The sequence below is a fragment of the Rhipicephalus microplus genome, chromosome 9 (genome assembly GCF_043290135.1).
Source record: "Rhipicephalus microplus isolate Deutch F79 chromosome 9, USDA_Rmic, whole genome shotgun sequence".
NCBI lineage: Eukaryota > Metazoa > Arthropoda > Arachnida > Ixodida > Ixodidae > Rhipicephalus > Rhipicephalus microplus.
Window position 1 is genome coordinate 71,700,671 of NC_134708.1, and position 19,216 is coordinate 71,719,886.

The 19,216-nt window shown below is 43.3% G+C and overlaps 1 protein-coding gene across 1 annotated transcript; it reads left to right on the forward strand.

Annotated features, from left to right (window-relative positions):
- Positions 1-2,074: 2,074 nt before the first annotated feature.
- Positions 2,075-18,794, forward strand: LOC119163259 (ankyrin repeat and BTB/POZ domain-containing protein 1). The gene is made up of 12 exons (XM_037415217.2): positions 2,075-2,251; positions 2,741-2,803; positions 2,900-2,955; positions 4,312-4,456; positions 5,928-6,087; positions 6,939-6,984; positions 8,653-8,769; positions 11,380-11,495; positions 12,048-12,140; positions 13,897-14,067; positions 15,365-15,565; positions 17,087-18,794. Exons 1-12 carry the CDS (start codon positions 2,145-2,147, stop codon positions 17,291-17,293), a joined length of 1,482 nt encoding a protein of 493 aa, XP_037271114.2. The 5' UTR covers positions 2,075-2,144; the 3' UTR covers positions 17,294-18,794.
- The last annotated feature ends 422 nt before the right edge of the window (positions 18,795-19,216 follow it).

Consider the following 19,216-nt stretch of genomic DNA (forward strand, 5'->3'; position numbering starts at 1 on the left):
TAGTGTTGCGCAGTTTTCAGCTCTGCCTCAGCTATAACAGTCTGCAGCTTCCGCTCGCACATTCAACAAACGATGCATGGATGAATGCTGGATTTGTACTTATTACGGGACATCGTGTCGACAGCGATGAAACAAATCTGCCTCGGGTGTCCATTATAACTGATACAGCAATAAGAATGTACTGCAGATTTGCAACAATAGCAAAACGCGATGATGTGACAAAAGAAATGATAGGTCTTCTGTGCAAAGAACTGCGTTTTTAGTGGAAAACAGTTTTACTGAAAAAAATTCGGAATACAAGAAACAACAAATCGGCAATTTTAGTTTGAAACATGTGAGGTGAACTCGTGAGGTGATCAGCATGCAGTAAGGGTCTATTGGTCACTTTCGGTGAAAGTACAACTTTTCATTTCTATAGTCCTTAGCCTTAGCTAACACTCATGCAGCAATGGAAGTGACTTTTTACTTTTTGGAGCATACTTTGGAGCAGCAAATGAGTGTTTTTGGAGCAGAAAAAGATGCTAGTTCAGAGAAGCTATTGGAGGTTTAAAAGCTGATATCAAATTTGGCATACATTAATTGGAGTTCGGAGCATTGTCGAAGCATCTCGAAAATATTATTTTTTATTTACCAGACAAGTATATATTTACCAGACAACAATGTAAATTTCATGAAGAAAACAATGGCAAGTCGTCAAAAATGTGCTGTGAAATTAGATGCAGTTTGAAGTACTAGTATTTGGGGCAGAAATCAAATTAAACCAAAAAAGCTGAGCAACACATTTTAAAAATAACTGCAGTCCCATATAACTGTTGCCAAACAAGCAGTAGATGATCGGCATGAGAAAAGCAATCCTGCTCATTTTTACACTTCACCACACTAGCCTGTATGTCCAGCTGAGGGAAAAAAACAGCCAAATGACCTATATGCTTAATAGGCCAGTTCTTGTCGCACAAATGAGATCAAAGCCGATATTGCTGCACACTAGTACGTGGCACACTGGGATGATGGTGCACTGAATCTTTTCAGTTTCTTACGGACTAAAGAGTTGATGAAACAGTAAAAGTTTGTCATTCTCATTCTCTCAGTGTCATTTCAGAGCAGGTTTGGAGCAATTACTTACAAAGTACTGTTTGGAGCAGCACTTTCATCATTGCTCATGCTACATGCTTTCCTGCAGCACTATCAACATAGTAGAAACAGCACATACTTATTTATCTATAGCAATATGTCAGGTCCACCACCTAGCGCGCCTTGAGGACGGCGGCGGCCGGAAGCAAACGTAACATGTGACATTGAAGCCCAAACGAAGTAGCGTCACCTCTGCCAGATTGACGAATGCTTTCAAATAGGTGCCATTTAAAATTCGACACGCTTGGCTCACGTGTTTCAAGGGGAAAAATGAAGAAAAGATGGTTATTTGGGGTGACCACCATGCTGGAAAGCGTCGACTCTGCGCGCGCGCTAACATTGTTTCGATCAGCAAAACTTCCTTTGAAAAGGTAAAAAGACAAAGACGCCTGCATTGTGTTTACAGCGCGATGCATTTAATTGCGCATGCGCGTTTAGGGTCGTGGAAATGCGCGCCACGTGCTTAAGCTACGCCGGTACTTACGGTATAACGAACTTCGCGCGTTGTCAGTAGCCTCCTCCACAAGAACAGGCGCAGGTGTTAACGTTGCAGCCTATCTGAGTCATTTAATCAAACGCACACACACGCACGAACGCATTGGTACACTCTATTTCAAAAGACATGCAAAGTTTTGTGCACTGCGAAATGGATTTGCCGCGCAGCTGTGGCCGTCTTTTTCGCGTTTGAAAGAGCGCGGTCAAATTGCAACTTGGATATTTGTGTACTTTATGGTTGACGACGCTACTAACATGTCATTTTAATCAAGAGTTTTTAAGCTACAAGAATAATATTCCATGTTGTAAGTAAACTTACAAGTTTATGATATAGTAACTTTAATATAAATAATTTACTTTATTACAGCCTAACATAATAACTGTTAAGCATAATGACATTTAATACGAAGCTGGCGATAAACAATGGCTTAATTCGTTACCTCGTGGCGATCGCCTGTCTGCTTGCGCAGCGCAGTGCCGTCGAAAGATCACCCGATTTTCGCCGAAACACTGCCGGCATGAGGCTTCAAAAGGACGCCCTGATCGCCGAAAGTCACGACGGACTCCGTAGAAACACCTTGGAGTTGTTTCTGAGTTGCAGGAAAGGCGACCTCGCTCGCGTGAAGTGAGTGCACCAGTGCGATCACATGCGCCGTTTTCGCTTTTGACGACCAGCTGCAATCACACGATCGCAAGCGTGACGCATTAGAGGTTAAGACACGGGAATCAAGGCGGCAAGCCATCGCTTTGTGATTCTTCGTTTTCTGAGCTATGACAGCAAATTGGGCTCGATGTGGCTCGAGTAGTTTTGTCGGTTGCTTTCACTTTCGGATAACAACAGCGCACGCGCTCTAAACAGGTTTGATTCCGTCTGTACAAAGGTATGAACCTTCAAGTGATCCCAGTCGAGATGACGCGCATCCTTTGATCAAAGTTCGCAGTTGCTGCCCCTGCGACGCAGCTCCCCTCTTCCTTAGCCCTTCTTCATGCTCCTTCGCCGGTCTTGCGCTGGCCGCGCAATCACGTACACTTTAGGCTCGCTGCAAAGTAGTTACTTTTGATTGGACACTGATCAGAATGTACTGTGCGCATTACTTGTTATTTGTATCTACAGGCATCTCGTGGAAGAGCAGGAAAGCGAACTGAACGTCAGGGACAGATGGGACGGTACGCCGCTGTGAGTATCAATTAAGTTGTTAAGACTTGGCGGCGCCGCAAGTAGATCTCGCATATTTGACACGAAAGCGCTGGTTCGGGTAATTTCGTTTCCCAGGTACTACGCCTGTCTCTGCGGTCACAAGGACGTTGTTGAATATTTACTGTCCCAAGGTAAGCACACGTGTGTTCTTCGTGCACATTTGTACTAGCGCTAACATACCATACATACTGATAGTAAACATCGTCACGATTAGTGATACTTCGAAGTCACTTGTGAAGTAATCGTAAAGTAGAATCGCAGTCAATACTTTTTTGTTTTAGCCTTGACGTAAGAAAACAAACGTGGTGTAGTGCAGTGGGCAGGTGCTCGCAAGTGATTTATTTATTTATTTTCACATACTGCAGCCCAATTTGGCCTATCGTAGGAGAGGGGTTTTTAACATCACACAAACAGAAAGACAATGTGACACTGCAAGAGAAAGAAAAACAGAGAGAAAAAAGAAACAGAAATAACACTAAATAGAAAGTGCAATTCAATACATTCATTCAAGAATAATCTTAAGGCAGTGGTCTGGTTGATCCAGGCAAAATATTCCATTTTTCTGTAGTGTGCCGAAAAAAGCTCAGCTCAAATAGGTCAGTACGTGGATGGAGTGATGTCAGATTGAGTTCGTGGCTATTTCTCGTGGGTTTCAGTTTATCCAGAGACAAATATTCATTAATTAATGTGTAGCTCGGGGTATCAACAAAAATATGCAACAACTTTAGGCAGTTGAGATCACGTAACGATGTCGGGAAATCTGCCACTGTCACTAAAGTGAAAAGCATACAACCACTGGATACTACGAGTTTTAGCGTATGGAGCTGAAACATGGAGCATAACAAATCAACTAGAGAAAAAGTTTAATACCATGCTATGTGAAATGGAACAAAAAGTTATATTTAGGAAACCGGAGGATGGCAGTACGGGTCAGAGAATAGACAAGGGTTGAAGATATCCTAGTTGATGTCATTAGAAAGAAATGGACCTCGGCTGACCACGCAATGTGTAGAACAGACAACCACTGGACAGTAACAGCCACAATATGGTTACCAAGGAATGGGAAAGGCCATCCAAAAAGGCAGAAAGTTAGATGAAGTGACAAAATTAAGAAGTTTGCAGAAATAGAATGGAATTGGCTCACACAGGATGGGATAAACAGGAGATGGAGATCATCAGAAGAAGCCTTCATCTTGCTGTGAACTAAAACAGTTTGAGAGTGATGATGATAACAATTTGCATCATCGGCGACTTGAGTTGCAAGAGTTACTGAAGTAAACAGTTCGTACTGAATTTCAATCGTACAATCATCTCACTTCCAGTGACTTTAGGAAGTGTGCTTTTGCTGTGCACGGTCCAGTGCATCTCTGATGTAAAATATATAGAGATTCGTGCTGTTTGAAAGCCCGTCACCAGTTTTTATGCGCATTCATTCCTGTTGCACCGTGTAGTCCAAGCCCCTTGGTATCGCACAATCTCACTTGCAGGAGCACGCTGCGTGGCCAACACGTTCGATGGGGAGCGCTGCCTTTACGCCTCCTTGAACATGGAGATCCGAAACCTCTTGCGGGATCGGAAGGTGATCACCTCGAGCACCATGCGCCGAGATGCCTATGACGAATTCCTGCGGAGGTACGTTCATCTTCTACACTAGGACGCAAGTTTAGAAGTCCATGGGGTTTTCTTCTCAGGGGCACGCAAGTCAGCACTATCGGTCGTGCACTGCAAACCGACGTCGAGGCAGGCAGAGAGCTTTGCTGAGTGCACGAACAGGACTAGTTCTTTAGTAGTGGAAACGATCGGCTGGCATGCTTTGACCGTCCAGGCAGGACTATAGCAACTAAGAGAATACGATCATAAGAAACCTGCAACAGGCAACATGTGTCGTGGCTTTTACTGATATTTAATAAAATTCCTGTGCTGTTTTGGTGTCAGAATGTATGTATGTTAACTGAGAAATGGTCCATGAATACTTCAAGATTATTCTTCCTTCAAACTATTTCATGCTGCATGAAACTTATCCCCATGATAGCAGGCTTTTAGTGGTGAGCCAGAGAGACGTTTATTTAAGAAAAGCAGAGTTAGAACCGACCAGTTGTCAAGCGGAGCGAGCGCGAGCAGCAACAACAACAGTCCTCCTTCTCTTCTTTTCCTGGTGCTCCTGCCTGTGCCATATATTCATGCTACAGCCATAACATTAATGTTCATATCAACACTTCTCTAGTACATGATAGTATAAAAAAACTGTACACTCATTCATTAGCTTAACTAGGTTGCATCTAGTAAGAAAATATCTTCACTATAGTATCCAACATTTTTTATAAGCATGTATTGTGCATTGATGTTGAAGAGAGAAACATTAGACTTGCCTTGTTATATCTGCAGCGTAATGAAACCAATTGAAAGTGAAGCTAAGGAAAGTATAGGGAGCATTATGTATATTTTTTTAAATTGTAAAACAGTAATTATAAGATAAATCAAAAGGAATTAAAGTGGATGAAAACTTGTCTCAGGTTTTCTTGCATTCTTTCATAATGAGGGCCCACTGTGGTCAACTTCCAGCTCATAATAAGATTGCATGCTTTGTGACATCAGCTGGTGAAAGAAAAGAGCGTTCCAAACTCACCGTCATGGCTACGAAAAGCACCGCATGACACACCCAGGATTACAGAAAACATAAAACAAACCAAGTGGATGGGAAAAGAAGAGCCACTGTAGCTCGATTCACGGAGTATCAGACGAGTTGTTCGAATGTTGTAGTTTCAGTCCCTACCTGTTACAACCTGATTTTTTATCTGTTTTGATTCTTGTCCATTTGCGTTATGCTTACCATCATACACTTAGAAGACATAAGTAATGTCCCCTATACATTCGCTAGCTTCATTGTCTGTTGTCTTGAGTAGGTCTTGTCTAACAAAAAAAAATTAGCCCTTGACCAGTCTTCCTTATTTCATTTACTACAACTGATAATTCTCCACTTTCATGTCTGTTGCATCAACATTCATTCAGCTATGTCCATTCCATTCAGCTATGTCCACATTATTTTTATACCACTGCAGTTCAACCGTGTCGAAACCTGACAGGAGGGTGCACATGCTTTCAGGTGCCTGGAGGACAGTGAGCACTGCGACGTCACGTTCAACGTGCTGGGCGAAGCGGTTCCTGCTCACCGCTGCGTCTTGGCAGCGCGGTGCGAGTTTTTCCGGCGCTCCCTGGTGGAGAAGTGGGCGGGACGACAGGTGGTGCCGGTGACTCACCATTCTGTGAGTGTAGCCTTAACCCTGTGGCTTGTGCATCGCGTGTGATTACCCTCAGCATGATACCGCAGGCCATACTGATCAAGGTTTGTCTGTACTGCGTGGCTCTTTCCTCGTTTGCGCAAAAGCTCAGAAAAAAAAGGTCTTACATACGCCACTGCTCTGTTCTTGCAAAAGTATCACAAGATGATCCTATTTAATTGTATATGTCTTTCAGAGTAACGCTCGATGCACTTCCTTGCCTGGTTTTTATGAAGATATGCTAACTTGCATTCGTCGATTAAAAAAAGCATTGTCACAAGAACAATACTCGCATGGGTCTTTATCACCAACCTGGTGGCAGTTACAGAAAGCAGCTGCCATGAGAGGGTTGCAGCACAGGCAAATGAATTGTTTTGAATATCTGTTTTGTCCACCTTACACGAGACAGACATGGCATGTAGTTAATAAAACAAATTGGGCCCTATCGAAGTCATGAGAGAAATCGAATGAAACGTCATTGGCCACTTCACATATTCCGAGACTATATTCAGAAACAGTTGCAAAAGGCAACAATTGCCAAATTGTCACCTCTTGTGCCCGTTTATTGGCCATTGAGCGAAACTAAAAAAGTGAGCATACTCCGTCTGCTCGGAGTGCATAGAGGAGGAAGAGGAAATCGGTAGACAATTCTGAAGGAGCGTGCCGCTAGCATGAGGCTGCATGGGACGGTTGCGCTATCTCTAGGTCTTACACACAAAGATCTTGGCTAACAGCATTTGGGTGTATTATCGGGAGCTTCATTCTTTCACTGAATATGACTTGCGGTGGGGTGGCTTGTGGTATAATTAGTAACACCCTGTCACGCTTTCTTCTAGGTGGACGCCTCAATATTTCAAATCATGATGCAGTACCTGTACACAGGCAAGTATCTCATGCAACGGCTGTGGCGAGCTGTTCACTGTGGCATATTTGCAGCAGTTTGCATTCTCATGCATAAGAACACTAACAGGAGTCATTATTGTATGTACACAAATTTCAATCCTGATACATATCTAGCACTCAGCACTGTTTCAATAAAAATTCCAAGTAACCAGACAAAAACTTATAAGGGCCACTTAATTTCATCTAGGCTAACTTAGGCTACTTTTAAGTGGTGTACATGTTTACTGAGGGAGTTTTGGGAAAGCTACAGAGCTAATAGCAATCTAATTTCACTATTGGCAGCCATGATGTTGGTCCCAGCGAATTATTGCATAGAGTTTTTTTTTCTTTTCTCATAATGATAACAAGCTGGCTGAAGTGGCTACCCTCAGTGCCAAGAAATTTACTTTTGTCAGTTATGCTTTACGTCCAGCAATAAAGGTATCATTTCTTTTGTTATGATATCATTAATGCCTGCCTTTGTGTGCCTTTCATGTCGAATTCACTAGTACTTTAAAGGCCAACTCTAACGATTTTCCGAGATCAGTGAATCTTGATGAAATTCACTGGCTAAGTTCATTGCACGTTTGCGCCATTCATGCCAAATTGCAGGTTTGAGAGCTTTACAGATTATTTTCAAATGAATTTTGTAGCTTGCCTCTAAATGCTCTCTTCGCTTGTGGGAATTATTGGGAACATTTTGTGTGTGACATTGATTTTTGCAAGCAATGGAAATGATGGGCCTGATGACCCACTGCCGTGTCTGCTTCAGTTGTCTGCTATGGATTGTGTAGGCCGGTGTTTCGTTGGTTGAGCGTGCGATTTTCTTTTCCTAGTGGGTGGGCATACAATGGCTGGCAAGTGGTGCAGCGTTGTGGGCTACACACGATTCGCCATATATTTACCATAACAGCGTAAGCATTTTCGCCAATTGCTGCAGGCACAAACTTGGACGGCCTGGACAAGTAGTGCCATCTAGCGGCCTGATGCGCAAGCAGGCAAACAAATACGAAAATCTGTTATTCTTCTCTGAAGAGGAATGGCGATGCTTGTTGACCTCTAAATGCGTCTGAATCATAGCTGTCATTGCTTGACAGCTTTGAGGAGCTGTCATTGTTTGACAGCTTCAAGTAGCTTGTGCATGAGGCACAATCAGTCACAGACATGGTGTGGCGTTGCTGGCGTGGCGACCTATCCACTGAACGTGTGCTCTTTGCGGCTTTCACAGTTTTTGTATTCCACGCTGGCAGGACTGGCATGCCTAGCAGGATTTCCAGTTTGGGCAAAGTACTACGTCATGCACGGACAGTGCACTTGGTTGCGTTTCAGTTGCAGTTTTTTGCTAATTAACACTATTTTTGAATTTGTCGAACATTTCAGCTATCAGGCGCATGACAAGAGTGTCTCAGGAACATAAACGCCATTACCCTGACATGGTCAAAAATCGCCAGAGCTGGCCTTTAAGCATAGAGTTTTTATGGTAGCTGTCCTATATCTAAACTACCTGAACTACCTATATTTAAACTACCTGTGTGTGGCCCGAAATTTAAGGCAGCAGTAAAATATACCCAAGCCTTCTGCTCGTCGTTACGAGCTCCTGTTCCATGACATCCCAAGGTGCACTGAATACTCGTGGCTTGCATTGAGCCATAGCTGCGTCACTTTCAGGACGACTCGAGATGCAAGCCAAGCAGTTTGACAGTTTTGCCGAGCTGGCATTGCGGTGCAGGCTGATGGGCCTCATCACCGACGTCAAGGATGAGGTGATACAAGCTCTGAATCAGGGTGAGAAATAATTTGTGGCTTCTCATATCGCACATGATGCTGTAAGGTACTCCTCCTCAAAGGGAAGATGTCTCACTTTCAGTTGCTAACTGCCGACAAAGCACATGTAGCTAAACATTGCTGTTAAAGTTTGCTGTTCGGGCTGCAACATTATTGTTACTGTTTTGTGCTGATTATACCTAATACGGTAAACTTACGATGACCCAAACTCGGCTATCTAATACTTCGTGTTAGCACATTCAGACAGATATTGACATTGTGGTCATCGCTGCTTGTCACATGTATACAGTGTTTTGTGTCAATATGTCGATTGCTATAGCTAGAGCTCTTAGAATACTGCTTAGCCTGCTGTCTAGGTTTATTTTTGCACAAGGGAGTGTGATATACATGCAGTAAAGTAAGCTAGAAAGGGTGTTACTATGTGCTTACAAAAAGCATGTAAAAAGTATTTTCTGAAACCAATTGGAATGTGAATCACTGCCAGAAGCGAAAGAAATCTGACCAAACTTTTAAATATGCTCAGAATGGTAAAAAGCTGTTTTTGTACAAATTTAATATATTGTGTTCACTTTTATTTTTCATATTGAAGTTGGCAACCAGCATTATGCATTGTGGTGTTTGTCGAAATGTTGAGTATATAATTCGGAACACATTAGAAAAACACGTTACAAATAAATAAAGTGTTCAAAAACGTTTCATGTGTTTACAAATCTATAGACATTATGCTAAAACACCGTTGGCTACTGTCATCTCCTCTGGTGCCATCTGTGCGCCATCATTTTGCAGCCATGGCTTTGCATGTGAATCAAGCCTGTTACTCTGTACGGAAAGCAGTGACAGGCCCATACACAAGGGGTGTTCAAATGAAAAAGTACGAAACAACGCTGTGGAAGGTTTTATTAAGACAATGCAGCACAGGCCTGAGAACATCGATCCCAATGATGAACAAGCCGAACGATTTCTTGTTCCCAGAATTGCTGTGGCCGTGACGAGACCCAGACATACACAGCATCCTTGAGTTTATCGTCCAAATTGAAACACTTTCATTTGAGATGTTTAAACGATAGAGGTGCTCTTGGTCAAGGTCTCATGCCCGGACACAGTCGTTGATCATAGCAAGACTTACCCAGAGAAAGTAGGCAAATCCTACTGTGGATATGTTAATGTGAACTAACGGACAATTATGCCAAATAAGGTATAGGGATGTTATCAGAAGTAATTGTGATGTAAATTCGAAGAAAGAAAATTGGATGAAAAGATTATTTGCTGTCGGCAGGGGCTGAGCCTGCAATGTTCGCATGACGTGTCTGACGCTCTACCACTGAGCTACGGCAGCGGTCATCCCTCCATTCACTATATAGGGTATACATGTGTATTTAAACGCGAGAATCTCAGTCAGCGTCACCTATAGCCATTTCGGCGACCGTGGAACACTTTTTTGCATGTTGGTGTCACGTAGCACGTGACCCTTAACGAGCTGGCTGCTGACCAATAATCCCAGGTTGGTTGCAGGCTCAGTCCCTACCCGCGGCAGGTCATCTTTTCGTCTGCTTTTCTTTCTTTATGTTTACATTGCAATCAATTACAATAAGGTCCCCTATACATACTTTTTTTGGCACCGTTGTCTACTAGTGTTCATTAGTATTGTGGCTAGCAATGAAAAGTCAGCCCTTAAATTTACTACACTATGGATATATGCCGCTCTTCCCCCTACGCGCTATTCCCACAACTCACCACTATGCTCACTACAGCCACCCTTAATGCCACCCCATTCCCGCTTCACTCCCACTCCATTCCACTTCATTCAACCACACTGCGTGCCACCAGCTTCGCTGTTTTGTCGGTGTCCATTGGCGCTGGCTGAATTGTTCGGGGGTACCAAACAGGGGAAAATTGCAAAGTGACATGTCCGGGCTGTTGTATAGATGGTCAAGCAAGATAATCGCTCTTAAACATGGCTAGTGTGTGACTCTGGAGACAAGTAGACACACGTTATCACGAAGCAGAAGCGCACCATCCGTGAGCCAGTCTTTGTTCTTGATGAGCCTGTGTCAGCTTCAGAGTGTCTCACGCAGTCTTTTCCGTACGCAGTCACTGCCAGCGACGAGTGGTGGCCGATTTAACACCTTTTTCTGTCGGAAATTAAACAACGCCTCGCTTCTCCTCAATCATTGAATTTCACAATGTGAGCGCTATCCTGCCCTCACATGTACAGCAGTGTCAATTGGACGCTGCTGTACAGCCTCTGCTCTCTTTTGTGCACGCGGGTGCTCCCGCATTTTCCGATCCATGGCGGAAGCTCCATTCGCATACCTAGATGCCTTGCTACATTTTCTCATAGCTGCATAGGCTTCCATATTAGCGGTCACATTGTTGCAACATTTCGTACCTTTTCATTTGAACACCCCTCAGACTATGACTGCATCTGTTCTAGCTGGGTGATCAGCCCTGCTGCAAATCACCTGAATGGAGCTCTTACGTGTACCAGTCCGAGCCCAACCTTAATCTCATTTAATTTTCGTATGCTTGTCTCGCACGCAAGGAAATGTTCAGTTAATCGATAATCACCCTTTTGAGGCATTGAATTCTATGACATTGAATCCTATGCAGGAAGCCACAGGAATCAACATTCGGCAGAGAGTGAGGCAATCCTGCTCGAACCAACCCATTATCGCGAGCAGCTACAGAGGGACTTTGCCGCGTTACCTGTTGAGCTTGCACCAGAGGTAATATACAAAATATGTTTGTCAGTTTCTTTTCTCTTTTTCTTGGCTAAGAGCATTCGCACTGACAGGAGCACAATAAAGAAACCTTGGGAATTGTGACGTGCCTTAGTATTAGCAAATTGAGCAACTGAGCACAAGCAGCACTAGTCAGGACTTTGCTATGTCCTGCACAATCACTTATTTTGACATGAGGCTCATTTGCTGTAGGACTCGGTACGGGCCCGGAGCTTTGTCAACCTGCACTTTAGTGAGATTTCAATTTTTTCTGTTAGCCCCATATTTTTCTCGGAGAAATAACAGCTTCATTGATTGATTGATTTAAGGGAGATGAAAGAACTAAGATGGCATAGGTTGAAAAATATACTTGCAGAAGAAACAAATGTAGAACTATCATATTGTCGACATTGTTTCTGACACTGGATTCCATGCAATCTAAACTCATACTTCGAAACAGCAACTGTAACCGTAGCAGTTACCATAATTACAACAGCTAACTGCTCCTGCTAGTCATAAGCAGGCATCGTGACCAAACACACATCCCTCTTGTTCCAGGCGACTGCCGGTGACGTTTCATTTCTTTCTGAAGGTGGAAACTACGCAGACATCTGCTTCAGAGTGCATGGCCGGCACTTTCTATGCCACAAGGTGACGTTGCAGCCCTCTTTCTCCACAACAATGCACGGTTCCTTGTGTATCGTAAACAGTGCATAAGAGTTGACGCTCTCACTTCCGTGATCAATTTTCTTCTGAATAACCATTCAATGGAGTAACCATCTCTGCGGCACCGTTTTCAATGCCCTGCACAGATAACATTTGCCAAACCTGCACATGTCTGCCCACATTCTCGTGGGCGGAAGAAGTGCACCTTATTAGCATCAAAGAATTTGTTTCACAGAAGTCCCATTGTGAGCAAAATATCACTATTGACAGTGATATTTTGATAGCGATATTTTGCTCATGTTGTGAGCAAAATATCACTATTGTTTGTGAGCGAAAATGTGAGATAGATGCGAATAAAAAAAAAGCAACGATCTTTGGTTCGAATAGAAATTGTTGAGCCCAGAACTTCCGCATGGCAAACAGGTGTTCCACAACAGAGCCGCACCTGTGCTGGGAAATGTTTCAGGAAAAAAAAGTCCTGTACGAATGTCACGTAATGCGAGCTGTGTCCATGATGAATGTAATGTTGCACGGCAGTTATGTAGAATCACATCTGGCATTCAAACACACGATCTGCTCAAAAAGTGCTTGATTTAAAGGCTTACCAATTACAAAGCACACAGGCATAAACATCATTATCAGCAACAGCTTCAACAAACTGTGCATCTGTGTAGGTAGGTGTGTTGCCTTGCAAATACGTGGTGGGTATATCACCGATTCACCAAAGAAAGAATTATGGCATAGTGGGCAGTGTCACTTGCTGTAGGCATCCTACAATAGTTTTAAACGTACAGTTTTACGAATTCACACGTTCCTTTCTTTGCTGCATGGTTGAGGTGTGCACCAGGAAACGAAGCTAGCATTTGAGAGGGCGATGTGAAGAGGACCCAATCACACTGTTCTAATGCTGTTGCGTTTTGCTCTTGAATGTGAAGCTGGAGCAACCTTCAAGTTTTTAGAAAAATGTTGACACCTGGGGCACAGGCGGAAATTTTTTCCGACGGGGGTGGGGGAGGAACCACATTTAAATGGTCATTTTTCACTCTGTATGCTGTAGCGAAAAAAAATTTTTAAGGGGGGGACACAGGCCCAGTGTGCCCCCCCCTGGTTACGCCACTGTGTGGCACTATGTCCTTCATTTTATAGAGAAGTACAGCTCAGTATCAGGGGAAAGGGATTGGTGGCATGAAAGAATATAAAGGAGACGGGAGGTTTGAACGCAGAGTGGACATTCATGCGGTTATCGTTACTGCCCTGCGATGAACACTGTCTCCATTCCTCAATACTTTGATTTTGTTAAGTATGCATTGAATGTAAATTTTGAACATGGCACATTACTCCTACAAAAGCTCATTAGGTTGGAAGGGGATTACAATGTTTTGCATTATTGACGCGAAATGTTGTTACCACACTGATGATGTTGGCGATGCAGAGTGCACCACCTTGGTTCAGTTGTCCACGAACGCTGTTTTGGCTCTTCATGCTCGTCGCGCTCCAAGAATCGTCTGAATTGACCGGGCAACGACCAAGTATTACTGAATTAAGTAGAGTTTGATGCCATTAAAAAATGCAAATGACAGCTGGGGTGAGAACACGCACCAAATCATAGGATTTTTCAAATTAACGAGCTCTTGCTGTATATGCACAAATATACGAGCTAACCCAATTATCTATTCTAGTGAACATCTAGAGTGCTGGCCAGAATGAAAACACACTTCACCTATATATTTCTTCTTCACAGGTTTTTCTCTGCAAGCGTAGTGAGTATTTTCGTGCCCTTATTGAGGACCACTTCACAGAGGCAAGTATGCCAAGCAGTGGCCGGCAGCTACCAGTAATCGAACTGCAGCAGGTCACACACGATGTGTTCAGTTGCATTCTGCACCATGTTTACAGTGACATGGATGACAAGGTGAGCAATGGAAGATTGGTGAAGCATAGCATGGGGCGAGATGGTGAAAGAGTGCTTTGCATTTCTACAAGCATAGTACAGTGCTATCCTTCTGCATGGAGCATCCAAGAAAATTTTACTATTCCATAACAATAACTCAGCATACCAGATTCCATCACCTGGGTTCAACTGTGCTATCGATGCACTCAATTGCCGAGAGAGCATGAGTGAAGCCTGAAACATGCGTTGTGGTTATAAAATTTGAAGAATTCGTTTTAGATGAACCGGGTTTTAAGGACAACACATGTGACGAAGTTCGAGCAGTGCATCTCAATGCTGCCGTTTATTCCAGCGAAAAGAACCAAAAATCTTGTGCCACGCGTGCGTCATTTTTTTTATAGCGCACGCTGTTTGCTGTTCTTATCAGTGGTTTCGCGTTATATATAACTTCTGCATCTTATACATCCCACTGCCTTCCACTGCAAGCGTTAAAGGACCCCCCCCCCCCCCCCCCCGACACCAATTTGGAAACTGGAAATGCTTGGTTGAGAGTCGTGTGGGGGGGCACTTCCGACTGATTATTAGTGATGAGCGTGGCCTATAAGATATTTTAATTTGTTTTTTTGTTTTTTTTTTAAATAGTGCATGCTCGTTCGAGTGTTTAGGTGCAGGCGGCATTTTCAGTGGTTGGACGTAGCAAGGGGCCCCTCGAGACGTTGCAAGGGTCAAGCAAGTATTGTCATCGTCGGAAAACATTTGTGGGGCACACACAATACCTTGACTAGTGTCTGGCGAGGACTGTTGTACGTTACCCCTCTCGCTCTGTTGTCGGACTGCTCCCAAGGCGATCTTGGCTGCATGCACCAGGAATGCTTTTCTTTTTTTTTTTTTTCTGAGAATGACACGCTCGAAGCACCCGCATTGTTTCGTTCTTCACCGCCCGCGGGTCCCTTTATTTGACAAGAGCGCGTTCAGCGCCATTGAAGCTTGAGCACACATAGTCTCATGTGCTGCCCCGCTGCGGGGCGTTAGTTTCCTGTGGTATTTAAATAGGTCTTTCAAATTGACGCAAAATCATTGTGAATTAACGATGCTAGTGTGAATTATATGATGCATTAAGACTACTATTTACGATTCAATTTCAGCATTACTAGATGCAAAGCTACAGATTACAGTAAAAAAAAGTCGCAGACAAAACTTTCGCTCTCAGGGGTCCTTTAAGCTCATTTGTTGTTGTTGTTATAAATGGCCAATGTGTACATGCTGCACCATGCGAGTGGGTAGCAACACTGAAGACACACAACTTTCCCAACTTCAGCTCAACGCAGACAACGTCTGGGACGTGCTGTGTGCTGCAGACGTGTACTTGCTGCCAGACCTGAAGCGGCAGTGCGGTGCGTCGATAGCACGCATGCTCGAAGTGGAAACTGTCTGTGGCACCCTGCGAGCATCACGCCTCTTCCGTTTGCCGAGGCTAGAAAACCAGTGCATCGAGTTCATGGCCAAGCATCTTGCCAAGGTGGGCATAGCAGTGGCCAGTCTTCGACAACAACTACCGTATTGACATGATTATAAGTCGACTCGAATGTAGGTTGACCCCCCCCCCCCCAAAAAAAAATGGCCAACGAAAACAAAAGAAGAGCACGAGCGCACTACATCAATTTTTTTTTTATTAACACACCGTAAAGTCATTTGTGTGCCAAGGTGGCTTCATGGCATTGCTTGAAAGCTTTGCAGAAAAACTAGCTTTGCAGGAATACGTGGGGATTATTTTCAAATAGACTTCACAACCGAAACTAGTTTTCGTGTCTAGATCGATCCCCGAACTTTGCATTTCAAAGACCAAATCGATTGACTTACGATTGTGTGTACAGTATTTACTAGTAATGTATTACCACGATGGGTACTGTTTCAAGTAACTTATAACTCATTGTTATTTCGTTTTATGTAGCTTGTAACTATAACAACTTCTTGCATGGTAATGCTACTGTTACAGTTACAAAAACACATACAGTCGGTATAAAAGGGATGAAATTGGAGTGCACATGTGTGTACACAAAGGTGCAAGGAAATTGATCTGAATTTCTCAAAGAAACATCAAGCCTGCACGGAAAGTGCAGCACAGTCACAGCGAAAGCTAGAAGAGCGGCATCCCTAGAGCCCGTAGTAAACTCTCTTGGGGGTGCCCTACACTTGCAAAGTAGCCACTACACCACGAGTCACAACTTTTGTCAAGTTGGGAAGCACCCACTGCGCCATTATTCCTCATTCTGTGGAGGAGCGGGGTACCCACTACACGTCTTCAATGCATTGTATGTGCACTCTTTTGAACAGGTAGCCGTTGACTATGGAGAATTATAGCCCAGCCTTTTGTAGTGGGTTGAAAGCATTCTACAATCCACTCGTTAATGAAATTCGCATTGTGTGGCACCTAGTTACACAATTCACATTCTGTTTCACCTGGTTATTTTACTCTTCTGCCGCACTATATTGCATATGTCAACATTGTTTCATTTTAATATGAAGCCTGTGTAGACTCTTCTGCGCAGGAGTGTCAAGCACCAACATGGCTCTGTCATAGATGATGTTTTATTGTGTTTTATTATTATTATTATTATTTCATGTGACAGTGGTTATGGGTGGTAGCTGCGTTGTTGTGATCTCGCTTTTGCTATAAAAGCTGTATGGGCTGCATATCGCTTTTTATGAATTCAATACGGGTTTCCATATAAAACTTTATACGAATATTTGCATGAAGTCTGTGTGGATTTACATGTGGTGCTCTGTGGTGTTCTTTGTGCTACTACAATTTACCTTTTATAGTCCTTTGTCAACTTGGCAGGATTCCATGAAACCAATTTGTATCTCACAAATAATGGTGCGTCCACAATGAAATAGAAGGCAAGGGAGAAAAACAGATAGTCAATATAACCGGTCATCAATAATCTTGGGGGGTTATAGTGACGACCAAATCACCGATACAACCCCCAAGACATTTCCACTTTGCTCTTGACGTGAAGCTGTGGTCTGCACATTTCAGGTCGTCGAGCTCCCGGAATTCCATGAGGTCGTCAGGGAGGATGCAAAGGAGGTGAAACTACGACAGGAGACGGACTCCATCACCGTCATCGACGACATTCGCTACTACATCAGTGCGAATGCGCGGAGCACTGCAGAGATTGTGAACGCCAATGATAAGCTCAAGCTCGTCGACGACCTTCTAACGGCGCTCGGACTAGACGCCTAGCTCATCGTTGAACTGGTTTGCTGGATGCATGAGAAAAATTCTGGCTCTGGAAAACATTCTGCGAGGACGAGTTTCGTATTTCCAATGCCCGATACATTAGAACACACCCAGAGTATTGAGACTCGATCGTGCCACGTGCATTGGCATCCGTAATAGCGGACACTAGCACACTGGGTTTGTATACTTTTTAGTGCTAAAGCTTAAACCTCAGTATCCATGCACTGCCGGGCAGAATTAAGAGTTCTGCACACTTCTTTGCTGCGAGACGTCAAAGAAGGATGAGTGATGTTTTACCTATAACTAGTGAATGGAAGTGAACAATCAAACACGACCCAGTCAGGGCTTTGACGTAGTTACGTGCAAGCCACTCCGGGGCTTTAAACTCTTAAAGAAACTTGTAGTGCTATTTCTACATAAGCGCTTGGCTGTGCAGTGGGTTAACTTAGGTGCAAGGACATGCAGGCCGTGCCAAACCAGAACAATAATTAACGGTAAATAAATAAAAAATAAGGGACCGCATGTCATTGTTTAGAGTCGAGCTCTACTGTCAATGCTTCCAAAATGTAATGCTGTAAACACCTGGGGACAAAGAAATGTATAAAGGCAACCTCCTCTTCTGGCGTTTGTTTCTCTCACGGCCTGTGGCACAGTCTTGCCAATTTCACAGATGCGCCATATATTCTCCTACGTGAGATAGTGAAGGCGTCTGCACCTTAGTCGATCCCCCCATAACAGATACGAGCTATACCTTTGCAGCCTCGAACAGTCGCGACAATTTCACAAACAGGGCTCGCTTGCACATAAAAGCCAGTTCTATGGCTGTTATTATGAAGCCACGTCAGGCCGAATGGCGTTTAGCTTCGCTTCGTTTTTCTGCATCTCTCAAGAAATAAAATCTGTTCATTCATTCATTAATGCCATATGCAAACGTAGACACTATGACCGGAAAGTCATAAGACTGCCGGTTTTACACATGTACATCATTTTCTCGCTCACGAAAGCTTCTGATAGAGTAGCAGCGCTAGTGTTGAAAGCTTCCAACACTGATGACATGAAGTTGACTTGACTCTGTAGCAGTGCCAACTTGTTTTTTTTTTTCCTGAATTCTCTTATGACATGGGTGACCTTACAGAGACATTTGCTACAGGCTTGACAGACAGGAACTTCGCAAGGGGCAAAAAAACTCCTAAGTTATGAAGTGAAGGCCAATTTATCAATAAGACCTTACTCAAAAATGTGTCAAGGATGTCCTTTTCGGGAATAACATTGTGTGTTATGCAAACGTGCGATCATGAATGGTATGAACACTAATGTTTAAAAATTTTGCTCGATATAAGAGCCTGTGTAATAGCTTACCCTGCTGTATAATCATCATACACCCCCGTGATACGACGCTCCTAATCTGCAACATATCTCAAGACACGCTCTATAATGAAATGTTAAACAAAATTTGTAAATAGTACTGCTGACTGAATGTATAAATAAAATGTTTTCTTTGGAAGGGTGGTATTTTCGCATTTGTGTGTCATGTTTTCTAGTCTATTCTTTGCTACCAGTTTGTGCATAAAACAACACAACCTTTTAGGTTTACATTTAGGAGTACACCAGTCTAGGAAGAACACTAGGGTACTAGCACTGTCCAATATTCTAGATGATGAAACTTAAAATTCACTAGCAACCTTCGGCACATGAGGTAGCAGGGCCTAATACACTGACAATCAGCAAGTGCAGCCTCAACGAAAAGAAGCATCAAGAACACATTTGAAAACTGAATAAATTTTCAAGTTATAGCGCCCTGTGACAGTAAAATAGCGGATATACAGTGAAAAAAAGTAATTTAGAGCAATAAATTCATCTATTAGGTTACAAATGAGGCATGTCCAAGGCATGCCCATACCATTTTCACTGTAAAGAAAATATGCT

Bases quoted from the DNA above. Each gene is read 5' to 3' on its own strand.
- LOC119163259 (XM_037415217.2), top strand. From the start codon at position 2,145: ATGAGGCTTCAAAAGGACGCCCTGATCGCCGAAAGTCACGACGGACTC. The intron at 2,252-2,740 runs GTGAGTGCACCA...TTGTATCTACAG, and splicing joins GGCGACCTCGCTCGCGTGAA to GCATCTCGTGGAAGAGCAGG. The intron at 14,068-15,364 runs GTGAGCAATGGA...TCCCAACTTCAG, and splicing joins ACAGTGACATGGATGACAAG to CTCAACGCAGACAACGTCTG.